Source organism: Cyprinus carpio, chromosome A3, assembly GCF_018340385.1.
Source record: "Cyprinus carpio isolate SPL01 chromosome A3, ASM1834038v1, whole genome shotgun sequence".
In the NCBI taxonomy this organism is placed as follows: domain Eukaryota; kingdom Metazoa; phylum Chordata; class Actinopteri; order Cypriniformes; family Cyprinidae; genus Cyprinus; species Cyprinus carpio.
The window spans coordinates 32,249,383-32,264,198 of NC_056574.1; the positions used below are offsets into that span (position 1 = coordinate 32,249,383).

At 37.3% G+C, this 14,816-nt stretch overlaps 1 protein-coding gene across 1 annotated transcript in view; it reads left to right on the plus strand.

Moving 5' to 3' along the window:
* The window catches only part of LOC109054934 (cytoplasmic phosphatidylinositol transfer protein 1-like), a 71,988-nt gene that overhangs the window by 54,962 nt on the left and 2,210 nt on the right, over nucleotides 1-14,816 (plus strand). Inside the window, exons 3-8 of the mRNA XM_042730482.1 lie at nucleotides 1,325-1,413; nucleotides 2,143-2,150; nucleotides 5,564-5,635; nucleotides 11,835-11,930; nucleotides 13,924-14,079; nucleotides 14,509-14,572. Coding sequence (XP_042586416.1) covers nucleotides 1,325-1,413; nucleotides 2,143-2,150; nucleotides 5,564-5,635; nucleotides 11,835-11,930; nucleotides 13,924-14,079; nucleotides 14,509-14,572 — 485 coding nt within the window. The remainder of the gene's footprint in view (nucleotides 1-1,324; nucleotides 1,414-2,142; nucleotides 2,151-5,563; nucleotides 5,636-11,834; nucleotides 11,931-13,923; nucleotides 14,080-14,508; nucleotides 14,573-14,816) is intronic.

The window sequence follows — 14,816 nt, forward strand, 5'->3', positions numbered from 1 at the left end:
AAGGGCAAGAGCATCAGTGAATATCGACTTCAATTTTTGTCTGTTCCTCATGCAAAGTTTAGAAGACTCTATACTGCATATAGTGTATGAGCTACTTTTCTTTTTTGTACTTTTTGGAGCTGGTAGTTTTATGACAAGTACTGCATAACAGTTAAATAGAATTAAAATCCTTTAGTTTTGTCAAATCTTAAATTGAAAGGAATATTCTTTTTTTTTTATTCTTTTTTTATTTTAGAATAATTATTGTATATTAATATTAGTACTGGTCTTTTTAATAGTCTACAGATCTTTTAATAGAATCTTGGAGTTTAATTATTTTTCAAATGTATATTTTGGAAAAGGAGAATCAACAGTGTCACAAAAGCTATCATTTTAGGTATTAACTATTATATGTTAACTCAAAAATTTGGTAAAGATTTAGATTTTTCCTCTTATGGATGTACTATTAGTAGCTATCAACATAGGAAAAACAAAATAGCTACTTCATGTAGTAATGTGCAAGGATTTTGATGTCGTCTTTCTGACTCAGTCACTGAAAACTGAATAGTTCTTTAAATACAATTTCTTAAGCTCACCAAGGCTGCATATTTGGTCAAAAATACAGTAAAAACAGTAATATTGTGAACTATTATTATTAATTTTAAACAACTGTTTCCTATATGAATATATGTTAAAATCTAATTTATTCCTGTGATGCAAAGCTGTATTTTCAGCATCATTACTCCAGTCTTCAGTGTCACATGATCTTTCAGAAATCATTATAATACGCTCATTTTATTCTCAAGAAACATTTCTTATTATTATCAATGTATAAAATAGTTGTGCTGCTAAATACTTTTATGGAAACCATGCTACTTTATACATATATATATAGTTGTCTGAATATGTGAACTTATTTGACAGATTCATATACTGGATACACTTTGTTGCACAACTCTAGCCTGACTTGTCCCACTCCTTAAGAATCACTGAGGTATTCATATGTCTCCAGTGACTGATATCCTGCTTCTGAGCTGTCTGTTAGTAGTCAAACTCACAACTCAGATTCACAGCTGTCTATTAGGATGCTGAGTGACTGACTGAAGGGCGTTTTTGCAGCTGCTCTTAAAGAGGATGAGTTTTGGCAGCGATTAAGGAAACCTGATCTCAGATCAGAATGAAAGCGCATCTTCCTCCCTGAGCGGCCATCAGCGCTTCCTCGCTGCAGCTATTAGTCTGTCATTACTACTGTTATTGCAGCCTGGGGGACGGGGCTTTTGGCGCAGCGAGCTGGCACTCTCCACTTTCTTCTCAATACTTTTCCTTCCTGTTTTGTCTCTTTCAGCAAGCTGCCCAGCTGGGCCAGAGCTGTGGTGCCCAAAATCTTCTATGTGACGGAGAAAGCGTGGAATTATTATCCCTACACCATTACCGGTAACTACAGCTGCTTACTTGCAAGCATACAGTGCCATTGTGATTGCTTAAAGGAATAGTTCACCCAAAAATAAAAATGGTGGAAAATGTGCTCACCCTCAGTCCATCCAAGATGAGTAGATGAGTGTTTCCTCACAGAACAGATTTGTAGAAATGTAGCATTTAATCACTCTTCAGTGAATGGGTGCCGTCAGAATGAGATTCTAAACAGTTGTCCTCTCACAACAAAATTGACCAGCATATTTGTTTCGGACTGTTTTCTCTTATAAAAGGTGTTTGATCTCTGCAAATTTCTTTCCTGTAAGATTACTTTTTCACCGGAGGAAGAAATATTATGAATAGAGGACTCATATTTTAGTTGGAAGCAGCTTAATATTTTCTTGATGGATTTGTTTCTTCAGTCTGAATCTTAAGGAGCATCTTTTTGACATACTGCATTGCAGCAATTATTGAGCAAATGCTTTAGAAATTACACCAAATGAAAGGATGTTTGTGTGCATGATAAACACACACACACACCATGAAAAATACATGCACATATTTTTGTCACACACATACAGTGCAGAAAGAACTTCAATTCCCTGTAGAACTGGAGGTCTTTCTGTGATTGAATGGTTAATGGCTTCAAGACTGCCATGTGCTTATTGCCTTGACCTTTAACATGAAGTCTCTCTCTCTTTCTCTCCCCGTCATCTTCTCGATCCGTCTCCTCCCCCACCATTGGCTCAGAGTATACAGTGAGTATGGCTTCTTCTTCTTCCTTTATTTATTTGTGTGCTTGAAACTCAAATCCGAAATGTCAGAGACCATTTCAATGCTCCAACAAAATGAATATGCTATTAAACACACTCATTTCATTAAAACGTTACATTTTAATATACAGCATTACATTGGAACAGTTGGTACTTTGTACTACCAGTTCTGTAGAAAGACATGTTTTTACGCTATCTTTGACATTTATAATAGCTCATGCTCTTGGTTAGCATAATAGATTCATTGTGTTGATGGTCATTAGAAGTGTAGCAGTTCAATGCTAATAATGTTTAACACAGACAGAGACTCTGAGGGTGTTTATCTCCCACAATGCACTGCTATCTGTTTGACTTTAATTGAACTATGAATGCTGTGTCATTATTGTGTGTTTATGTGTGTCTTAAATTGTATTAATATTGAACAGTAGTGTATTTTTTAATTGACAAGGCATGTGGTGTGTCTTATGCATTTTATGTTTATTAGAGTGTTATGACGTTAGCATAGCAACATGCTAACACCAAGTTCCATTGGAATCAGTAGTGAGTCGAGTCCTATGTGTTTCACATGAAAAGCACTATTTGTATGGAGTGTGGCATTGCTATTAAGAGTGCTTTCAATCACTCACCATTTCTATTTCAGGTTCTATTTCAATTATCTGGTCTATGTAGGCAGTTCACATCAAGCTCCTTAGGATTTAGAACAGAGCTACAGTGTCTGGAAGCTGATTCCCCTTAACCACCAACCATATAGCTATGCTATCCCAGAATGCACTTTTGTTGTTTTCCCTTTCTGTGCTGCAATATAATTAGAGTGCATTGGAAAACCAGGCAGACCAGGTGTCTTCAAGCTCCTTGGAGACCATATTAGGTTTCATGGAAAACCTTGTGCTTATTCGAAAGAGCAATATACATTTTAACGCCCCAGGACTCCTCTGAACCTTATGAATATATTGAAGGTATAAGGTATTGGGACCTTAGGGGCCATTCACATAGAATGTGTTTTTTCATGTAAAAATGGAATGAAAAAGCAAACGTTTAACTACTTTTAACTTGAGCGCTGCATTTTTAGAGCACTGTGTCATACATGAGATGCTACAAAAGACGTGAGATCAAATCTGTGTGCATTTAGCGCATGTTTAAATGAGAAAAACAATGAAAACAGCAGCGTTCTGTGTGAACGGGGGTAATGCATTACAACTAATACAAGTTACGTAATCAGATTACTTTTTCAAGTAACTAGTAATGTAATGGATTACATTTTTTAAATAAGTAATTTAGTTACTTTGTTTTCCAATTTATTTTCCGACACCTCTTCTGTCCCCGTGTTAGCCTGAGGCTTATTAATTTCAGTTTCGGTGTGAAAGGGCCCCCTACAGTTGCCAAAAATATAACTTTTGGAATTTTGTTATAAAAAAAAAAAAAAACCATATAAGCAAGGCCAGCCCAGGTGACAAAAAGTAATGTTATGGATTACCTTCCATAAAAAGCAACTAAGTAACTCAATTAGTTAAATTTTTATGCATTACTTTTAAAAATAACTTTCTCCGATTGGATTGAACAGATTAAGTTTATTTGTTTATAAGTGAATTCAGTACAAAAAGATGGAAATTTTATGTGCAATTCAGGTGCATAAATCTTATTATTTATATTAAAATAAGGATTTTAATTTAAATATTAAAAAATTTATATTTTTTTGAGTGCCGCCTGGAAACTGATGAAAGTCATCAGCAGCAACATGACAGGTTGGTTTAAATGAGCGGTGGAGACGGGTGGAGGATTAAGGCTTAACTTAAGCTGGACGGCAGTCAGTGGATCTTGGAGTGGCTCTGCGTGCCGTATCTGTACCTAGAGATGAATGAGAGAGCTCTTCATCGGAATACTATTATCATAATCAACCATATGCTAGGAACAACAGGATACAAACTGCTCAAATGAGAGCAGTGGAAGACGAGAAAATCCCAAAGGATGAAAAAATGAGCACAAAATGGAAACAGTTACATGGAAATTTGTGACAGTCACTTTTTCAACTCTGTTTGAGCAGCATTGAAATATACTCATTTATTGGCTGAATGATTATAGAGACAAAATATATTTATATATACATTTTTTTGTGTGTGTTAAGGGAAAATGTTTTTTTTTTTTTTTCCAAAAGAGCATGACTATAGCTTAACTTCTTTTAAATGATGAGTAGCTTGTAGCTTGGCAAGCTGCAGTTTAAAAAAGCGAGACAGCTCCCTAGGTTTTGAAACAGAGCTGTAACTCAACATTGCCTTGAGGGTTTGCACCCATAGATCTGCTCTTTGTTCTTCTCCTTGATCCTTTGCCCTTCCCCCACTGCTCAACACTTCCTCCATCATTACGTAACTCGGCTTCTATTGATCTCCATAGCGATTGTGGGAGCAGTTCTTAATCTAATCAGGCAGCAGTGTTAGGTCTCAGAGGGGCTACAGCTTCAGGACTTGTGGGGAGGAGAGAGGAGGAGGCCAGGGAGGCTGTAAATCCAGTGAGGCAGGAAAGAGCTCATCATTACAGCAGAACGTCAGGCTCATAAAACACAATCACACTGAAGCGCATTGCCCTGCAGTGCACCAGATCTACTGAGAGCATGCTTGTAGTGTGTTCATGAATGAGGCTGGATCGAGGCTTTGACCCCTCTTGATAGATGTCTGAAATTAGTCACTGGACTAAATAGAATTAACAGTTGCATTTTGTTTGTGGTGGTGTTATTTTTCCCTAATTGTCTGTTGATTCATCATATGCAAAGGTAATAATTACTTAAAGGAATGGTTCACCCAAAAATGAAAATTTGCTAAAAATGTACTCACCCTCAGATCATCCAAAATGTAGATGAGTTTGTATCTTCATCAGATTTGGAGAAATGTAGCATTACATCACTTGCATCCTCTGCAGTGAATGGGTGCCGTCAGAATGAGAGTCCAAACAGCTGATAAAAACATAGCAGTAATCCACAAGTAACCCACATGGACTCCAGTCCATCAATTAACTTATTTTGAAATGAAAAGCTGTTTGTAAGATGGAAATCATTAATATGTTTTTAACTTTAAACCGTTGCTTCTGGCTAAAATACAAGTCCTCTGTTCATAATACATGCTTTCTCCAGTGAACAAGTCGTCTCGTCTGAATCAGGAGAGAAATATGCACAGATTAAGCAGTGTTTACATGTAAAAACAGTTCTAAAGTAATAAATCAGTGGATTTTGATGTCAAAGTACAACAGGGAATGGATTTTATTTATTTAATTTTTTTGTGGAAGTGTTATTATGGATAATGGACTTGCATTTTGGCCAAATACTTTAAGTATCCAATACTTTCTAGGGTGGCTGTTTTTGCTTAATTTAACTAATTTTTGACACTTTTAACTTTTTCCTTCTTCTTTAGTGCTCTTTCCTGCCAAAGTTCTCCATCCACGTTGAGACAAAGTACGAAGACAACAAAGGCATCAATGACAATGTATGTATACTGCATGATTTCATTGTTCCTGGTCTTTCTCAATTGTCTTTAATCTCTAAATCTTTTCTGTAAAGTGAGAACTGTTGATTGTGTGGAGTGAGAGAAAAGATGGGAAAATAAAAACTAACTAGAAAGCCCAGTCGGTTCTCAGATTGCAGAACAATTTGTGGCATCACTAGATTTAGTGTGCTTATAAAACGTTGTAGAGTTGTGGGTCTGCCCCTGTTTATTTATTACTTTGATTAAATATTCATTCATTATTAAAGGAATATTTCACACAGAAATGAAAAAAATAGCTGAAATTTCACCCTCTGGCCATCTAAGCACCATGAGTTTGTTTCTTCATGGGAATAGATCTGGAGAAATGTAGCATTACATCACTTGCTCACCAATGGATCGTCTGCAGAGAATGGGTGCCGTCAGAATGAGAGTCCAAACAGCTGATAAAAGCATTACAATAATCCACAAGTAATCCACACAACTCCAGTCCATCAATCAATAGTATGCACAGATCAAGCACCATTATCAAGCGAAAAACAGTTCAAAACAAATATGTCGCTGGATTTTGATGTAAGAGGGCAACAGTGCAACTGCGTTATTATGGGTTATGGACTTGTGTTTTGGCCAGAAGCGACAATTGAAAGATAAACGCCTCAATAATAGATTTGTATCTTAGAAACATGCAAATTTTCACTTCAAAAGAAGTTAATTGATAGACTGGATTGGCACTGAGTGGATTATTGTGATGTTTTTATCAGCTGTTTAGACTCTCATTCTGACGGCACCCATTCACTGCAGACGATCCATTGGTGAGCAAGTGATGTAATGCTAAATATCTCCAAATCTGTTCAAAGAAGAAACAAATTCATGGTCTGAGCGTAAGAAATTTTTCAGCAAATTTTCATTTTGGGGTAAAGTATTCCTTTAAAGGGATCATTCTCCCAAAATATTTGTCATCAGTTAGTCACCTGGTTTTCAAGCTCTAAAAAGTACATCAAATCAACAGTAAAGTAGTCCATATGATGTCACTCACAAATCTCATTCACACTTGTGCACATTCATACACATTTATGATGCATTGTAGCAGTTTTAGTGCTCAACAGAAACTGAAGCAAAGAGCAGGTTTCATATTCTGATAAGCATCTATTTCATTGAAAAAAGAAACTCAGATTTTAAACTAAATGAGGTTCAACAAATGATGACAAAATATCTGAAGACTGGCTGAGCTGATTCACTAATATATACTGGAAGGAAGCTTTTCAGAAGTTTTGACTTTCTGAACACTGTATGAATCTAAGTGGAAGAAACCCACTAGCCAAAAACCACTTGATATTTCAGATGGGATTTGTCCTGGAGAGATTTCTGGATGAGTTTGACTCTTTAATAATGCTGGCCTGCAGTCAATCTGAGAGCTTACATGCATCAGGATCGTTCCAGACGGCAGTTACAGTCTGTCTGAGCAAGTGCTGTCCCGAGCTTCTGTTCGAGTCTCCGCAGGGAGAGAAATCAGTTGTACAGAGTGATAGGATGAAGTAGTGACCACCAAAATTATATATCAAATTAACTGCAATTAAAAATGGAAATTGTAAGGTATTACAATATTATGTTCTGAGAAAATATCTTGGAATACAAGATGCTGTATTTTCATACTATAATAGCATACTGGAAAACAAGACAAGAAAATGATTGATTGCAGACAAAGTGATTGAATGAAATATGAATGTGCTTGTGGCACTGTAAAGGAGATGTGTAGGAGCCAGGTAGCATCTGTTGGGAGGTTGTGGGGTGCTGGTTGGTTCGCCTCAGGGCTATTTCTGCATCTGCAGGTGAGAAATAACAGAACACTGCATTCTTTCACCATCTGTGTTTCATGCTCAGTTGAGATGCCAACACTTCTTTAATAACTGTGGCTGATGAGCAGAAAATAGCTTCAGGTTTTATCACCCATCTCATTCTATTGGCCATGTGCCGTTGATTTGCCCTGTCCATGGTGCTGAAACCAAAGCGTGAGGGTCAGACCTAAAATTACCCACACAACATTAATATGGCATCTCGTGAAAATATGAAAATGAATTATTTTATTTCAGCATCATTATACAGTATTTAAAAAAATTAAGAATTCTTCAATCCAAATATTTTTGACTCAATAGTCTCCTTTTGCAGCAGTGATTTGGTATGCTTATGCATGTACGCACATATGTATTTGATGCCACTATTCTGCCAAACTTGAGTCCAGTGATTAATTCTATTTCAGATGTGCATCATTCTAGCAGCCTAAGACCCTGTAAACACTACTTTGTTTCCAGTTTGACAGGTACCTGTGCATCTTGACTTGAGATTGGCGATTTTAAGCACTTTGATGTTAAGTTGGCCTTGTGTTTGGGACCATTGCCTCGCTGAAAAATACTTTTTATCCAGAGCATGCTTTTATCCTACTAAAACAGGTTCTCCTGCCTCATTTCTTTGTATCTTGCACCATATATCCTTCTATTTTAACAAGATGCCCAGTTCCTGCTGAGGAGAGGCAGCATGATGCTCTGGTGTTTTTGAGGTGTGGGTAGTGTTAGATTTGCTTTATATCACTTTGAATATCACTTTGCACTATAAAAGCCTTTTTGCTTTCATTTGACCACAAAATCTTTTCCCACATCACAGATGGATCACCATTAAGCATTTTGACCTGCTCCAAACGTGCTTTCACATGGTTCTTTTTAAAGTAATGGCTTCTGTTGAGCCACCTGTCCTGTACAAGCCCTGTGCTATTGATGCAGGTGGCTGGAGGGAAGTGGATGAAAAATAAGAGAGATTTGTTATGTCAGCCAAAAAAAGAAAATCATTACAATTTGCTGAGATTATAAAGACACTTTTATTTATTTGGATTAATGTGCACCGATATATTATGCACTATAAAACCAGGAAAACAAATGAACAAAGTAAAGTGTTTTGGTTTTATGCTGAAACCATGCATTAAGTGCCTGTTAGATAGGAAATGCTGAATGCGGTTTACAGGTTTCATAGAAAGAGAATGATGTGCACCAAATGAGTTGCTTCAAAATTGAATACTTTAAAGGGATAGTTTATCCAAAAATGAAAATTAGCCAATGATTTACTCACCCTCAAGCCATCCTAAGTGTATATGACTTTCTTCCTTCAGACGGATCCAATCAGAATTGCATTAAAAAATATCCTGGCTCTTCCAAGCTATATAATGGCAGTGAATGGGTGTTATTTTTCAATAGTCCAATAGAAGTCCAATAAAGCGCATCCATCCATCATAAAAGTACTCCACACAGCTCTAGGGGTGAATCAAGGCCTCCTGAAGTGATGTTTTTGTAAGAAAAATATCCATATTTTAAACTTTATAAACAGTAATCTCTAGCTTCTGCTAACTGTCGAATGTGCGTACACGAGAGGGCTGTGTTCCAGCAGATGATGTAGGACATACAGCACTGTAAAAAAATGTTTTCTCAGGTAACCTAAAATGTGATTTAGTTACATCAAGGGTGAAATCAAATATAAAAGGCACATTAATGTTTAAAGTTGACACACCTTTTTTGTCTGGTATAAAGAATGTCCAGTCAGTAGAAAAAGTTAAGAAGAATAAAAAAATTAGAGGGAACATATTTTATCCCTCTTTTTTGTTGAAGAAAATATATAGATATTTTGGACGTGGAGAGTTTATATATGTATATATATATATATATATATATATATATATATATATATATATATATATATATATATATATATATATATATATATATATATATAAACTAGATTTCATCTTTTTTTGTCAATGATATTGCATATTGATTTATTCACAATTAGTGTTTAATGATGTTGGTGTTGTCTCATCTTTGTCCTTAGTCATGGATAAAAGGTTGTCGATGAATACAATTAGTCATATTTTTCATTAACGAAATTAACATAGGAGCTAGGAAATGCAAGGTCTCAAAACAGTTTTTTTACAGTCAAATTTCTTTAATTTGACAGTGTGACACACCTGCTGTATTTGTGCTCACTGAGCATTTAATTACAAAACCATACGCAATAATGGGGAGTTTGTTCTTCCCTTCCTGCTGTAACAGCTTCCACTTCTGTACACTTCTGTTTTGGAAGGACTTTCCACTACTAGATGTTGGAAAATGCATGCAGGGATTTGCTCCCATTCAGACACAAGTGACTGTGAAGTTTAGGCACTGACGTTTGGTCATGGGGTCTTAAGGTTCAGAGTGCAGGCCAGTCAAGTTCTTTCACACCAGACTGAGTAAATCATTCTTCATGGACCCCACTTTTTGCTTAATCGACCACGGTCACGCAGCAGGTACAAGGGCCACCACTTTGCGGTCTTCAGTGGAGAGATACTTGAACCCACCCCCTCATTTGTCTCTTGTTTTTTGCACCTGTAGAACTCCGTCTGCATCTGTAAGAGAAGAAGACACAAATCCTTGATCTGTATTCCGCCTCCTCATTGGCGTGAGAGGCTGTTTCTGATGTTTTCCCTAAATTTGAGCCATGTTGGCTGCTTTGAAGTTTAAACGGCGTGCTCCAGCATGTATTAGTCTGTGTTGCAGCAGGACTCTAATTTAATGTTGCTTATCACCACCATTGGGATTTAGAGTATTTAAGAGTTTGTTCTTCTATTGTGTTCTTCGACTTTGATAAACAATCTTGTCCAAGTTTCTTGCTTTGACTCCGTGCTGATTATGCAATGTGGCCACAATTCAAAGGTTAAGGCCGATTTTATTTATTAGAGCCATCATTCTAGTCCTTTTCAGATATCCCTTTTTTGTCTTCCTCCCCATCTCTCTTGATAAGGTCCACCATGCCTTATTTTATAAAATTTTCAGCTACTCTGTCATGTCATCCCCTTTCATTCTTTGCTTTACAATTTCAACCCATCCACAGCTAGTGCACTCTCCTTTGTGTCTACATTTTAAAATAAAGAGGTTTTAAACATTTATCTCTATGTCATCCCTGAAGCTTACTGTCAGTTGGATATGGAAAGAATTACAATGCAATTGGCAAACCCACACTGGTGGCAGACAACAGGAGAGCCGTCCTCTCACCTGAAAACACAGATCCTTTGAAGCAAAGCGCCCTCACCCATTAAAGTCTTTGTTAGGCTGCAAGCACTCAGATGAGTGGCAGCTTATGCAATACACTGCTGACACTGACTCACGCATAGATCGAGAGCTCCTTCTTGTGGACAGCGTGGAGTCTGCAGCTGTAGAAGTGTTGGAGTCTGCTGAAGATTCTTTACTGTTACCCACAACAGAAAGACTTAGACTGTCATATTCTGGTGATAAGTGAACAAGCTTGTGTTCATGCTGAGAGTGATATGCTGCAATAAAGCAACCGGAAGTCACAGTGAGTGAGAGTTGTTGATTTGTGATGGTGACAAAGCTGAGCACCTACTGTGGTTCAACATCCGCCAGCATTCAGATGGAAAGAGACCATTGACATGTAAAATGACCAACAACAGTTTACTTAGTTCAAAGTGAAGTTGAACCTCACAAACTTTGAAAAATCCCATTCATTAAATCAGTCTGGGAACTTGTAAAGCATGACTTAACTTTCTTGGCGAACTGTTTAAAAACCTGTTGTACAGTTTTGTGTGCAGTAAAAATCAGACTCTGTGACCGTGGGTATGAGAGACTAACTAGCAACTAACAATACAGCAGCTTTGGCCACTATCCTGCAGAGTTTAACTCCAATCCTAATTAAACACACATGGACCAGCTAAACAAGGTCCTCTGGATTACTAGAAGCCTCCAGGCAAATGTATTGGGGCAGATTGGAGCTAAACTCTGCAGAATAGTGGCCCTCCTGGAGCGAATTGGACACCCCTGAGTTAATCAGTTAATCTACTACACACAAATGCAATGAGCCACAAGCGACAAGGTGCTTTGTTAGTTGCTTGGTTTCTGATTCTGTCGTGTTCTTTCACTCCACCCACAGTAATATAACATCCATTCCCCGTATCTGTATTTTACAGATCAAATATGTTCTGATTGTGAATGTGTTGCATCTCACACCATTGTTGCTTTCAGTGTGGACAGACAAAGGAAACTTGTTATATCACGTCTGGTTAAAACTAATTTGTGAAGTACATCCTGACATTTTCAGTAGCAGTGGTAGCTGATAGATTTTTAAAAAAAAATCATTTTCTCTCTAACATCCTCTCATTGTGCTCTAGATCTTTGATACAGAGCTCCGAGATGAAGAAACAGAGGTGTGCTTTATTGACATTGCCTACGATGAGATCCCAGAGCGCTACTACAAGGAGTCTGAGGTAAGATTTTTCTTTAATAAAACACATAAATATATAATCCATTAAAGAAACAATAAATAATTTATAAGCAAATCAAATGTACAAAGTACAAATTTCCCTCTAAGGTACAGTATGTGCTCATATTCCTCTATATTTTATATTCCCCTACAATATTTTCCTCACTGACCTCTGTGATTTATTCATTCGAGCTCTGTTGATATGGGATTTAGTGCTGATGGGATTTTGTTTTGAAGAAACAGGGGAGTGCTTCTCCCACATAGAAGAAAACAAAGGAGTATGGGTGATTTTTAAGCCGATACTGAATTATTAAAGAGGCCCTGTTGAGATCTCTTTTGGATTCATGCAAGTCTCAGAATCAGCTCTCCACTGTAACACTGCAGTAATTTATTTTCCCATACTGTCTTTCTGCTCCTGCAGAGGTAAGCATAGACAGATGAGAGGAGTACAGTATTATCTTTCTCTGGCAGGAGCTTGCTGCTATCCAAGAATCCAGGGCAGCAGTGGTTCTGTTTGAGGAATAAAAAAGCAGAGGTGGAATTAGATGTGGAAAGGAAAAGAACAGTTGTAGTGCTGGGAATGATAAGTGATCACTCTAGTCCTCATTTAAACAAATAAAATCACTTATGTCAGAAAAAAAAAAAACCTAAGCATTGACTCACAGTCAAAAAGAATCAGAAAAACAAAACATTTTTATTGATCAGCACAGGCACCAGTCCAAAGGTGTCAAGCTCCAGTTACTGCACACGCTATCAAATGAAGTATAATTTGAATACTTATGCATTTGACAATATGCATACACACACAAGCATTCACATCAAAACTGAAGTTAACTTTGTGCTTAAGTGTATCAGTAATGGGCAATTCAAGGTCAGTTTGAACTGTTTTTAAAAAAATAATAAACAATCACATTTGTCACACAGCATTTACAGCTAAGGTCATAGGATCAAAAACAATGAGCTTCCAGGCAACTGCCATTGATATGAATGGATAACTTTCTTCAGGTGTTACAGACCTCATTGATTACGATGCCAGGATTCTTACCATTCTTGCGTATGTGAGATTATTTTGTTGTCTATTAAATAACAAGGTCTTCGAAGGATTGGTTCTTGGCCAGGATGATCAGCAGCTCAGTTTTCAATAAATTCAGATGTGCAGGCAGAAATATGTCAATACTAGATGATATTTGGTTTTCAGAGGGTGAAAAGATAATTAATTGAGTATCATCTGCATAGGAATAATGGGGGATAGCTCTGAGAGGTGATCATTTTGCAAAGTGATTTGGAGAGTAAAAATGGGCCAGGTACTGAACCCTGTGGAACACCAGCGGGTAGTTGGTGTGTAGAGCACTTACTTCAAGTGCTTTGCCCTCCAGAGTGAGTAGAGCAAAGTGATGTTAACTTTTAAATGGAATTCACTCTCAAATTTTGTGCATAAATAAAGATGCAGTATGCTTTCGGGTGTTCCAGCTAGACCAGGATGGCAGGTACAGGCATTAAACACAATAATACTGGCTAGAAAAATAAATAAATACAGCATGTACAAATAAAGAAAAATCTCAAATGAAACTGTAATTATATAATTCGCAATAATATTATTAGCATCTGTAAATCAAATGTAAAACTGTAGATATATTTGATTTATGTGCAGAAATTTGCCACCAACCAGAACTCAACCAGTACGTGTTTACAGTGAGAATATCTAAAAACATCTCTGATCAAAGTTGGACAGAGTTTAATTTATCATTTATTATTAACTGTAAAATTAGATATCCAATTATCAGAGCCATTGCTTAGTGTTTTGCCTAATTGAATTGAGTCCCACCTTTTCTTCCAGTCATCTCCTGTCTTTTTTCTATTCTGCTGTGAATAAGTCTTATAAAGGTTGAAATGAGACATTGTGGTGTATTGTACTGGATATAAAATAAACTCTGTGGGCCATTTTATTTCCATTCCCTGAATTTTTATTTTACTTCCATCCTGTATTTCCATTCCAGGACCCACGATACTTTAAATCCAAGAAGACAACCCGGGGTTTGCTGAAGGAGGGCTGGAGGGACACACAGGATCCCATCATGTGCTCCTATAAGCTAGTAACGGTGAAGTTCGAGGTGTGGGGACTTCAGACACGTGTGGAGCAGTTTGTGCACAAGGTCACTTTCACCCCTCCACATGCATATCCCGGGCGAACCCCCTAAAACCCTTACCTTGTAGTTACTCTCATTGCACATCACTCATATCAATAGATAGATCTGTTTATCCAGCTGTGCTTACCATGATATCATCTAGCAGAACAAGTCCCTGGATCATCTTTGTTGGTTCTGGAACAATATTCCTGTCAACCAATCAGATTTAAGGGTTAGGATTAGTCAGCTTTGTGCTGGAGCTTTAGCAACATTTCTTTTAACTGTTCATTTCCCTCTGATCTTAGGGTTATTGTTAGCACTGGGGTTAGGGAAGATTAGGAGCATGAGCAGATATAATTTCCCAGGACCAACAAAAGATCCAGGAAGACATCCACTACACTTCTGCTTGGCAACATCAGAATCACCATATATTTTTACCTGTCTTTCTTTCTGTAGGTGGTGAGGGATGTGCTGTTGCTGGGTCATAGACAGGCTTTCGCTTGGGTTGATGAGTGGATTGGTAAGTTTGGCATTGACCAGCCAGTCATGCACACAGCCTTCCCTTTAGATTGCTGTTTATTCATCTCTTTACCTTTATTTGCCATTTCTTTTGTTCTGACTGTCCCAAAGTCATGACTAACAAACCTCACAGATGCCGAAGGATGTCATGATCCATAGCTCACAACCGTGTTTAGTCTAATGAGTCACTGCAAGAACAAACAGACAAAAAAGAGATGTTTCAGCTGAGAAATTCAGCTCTTTAA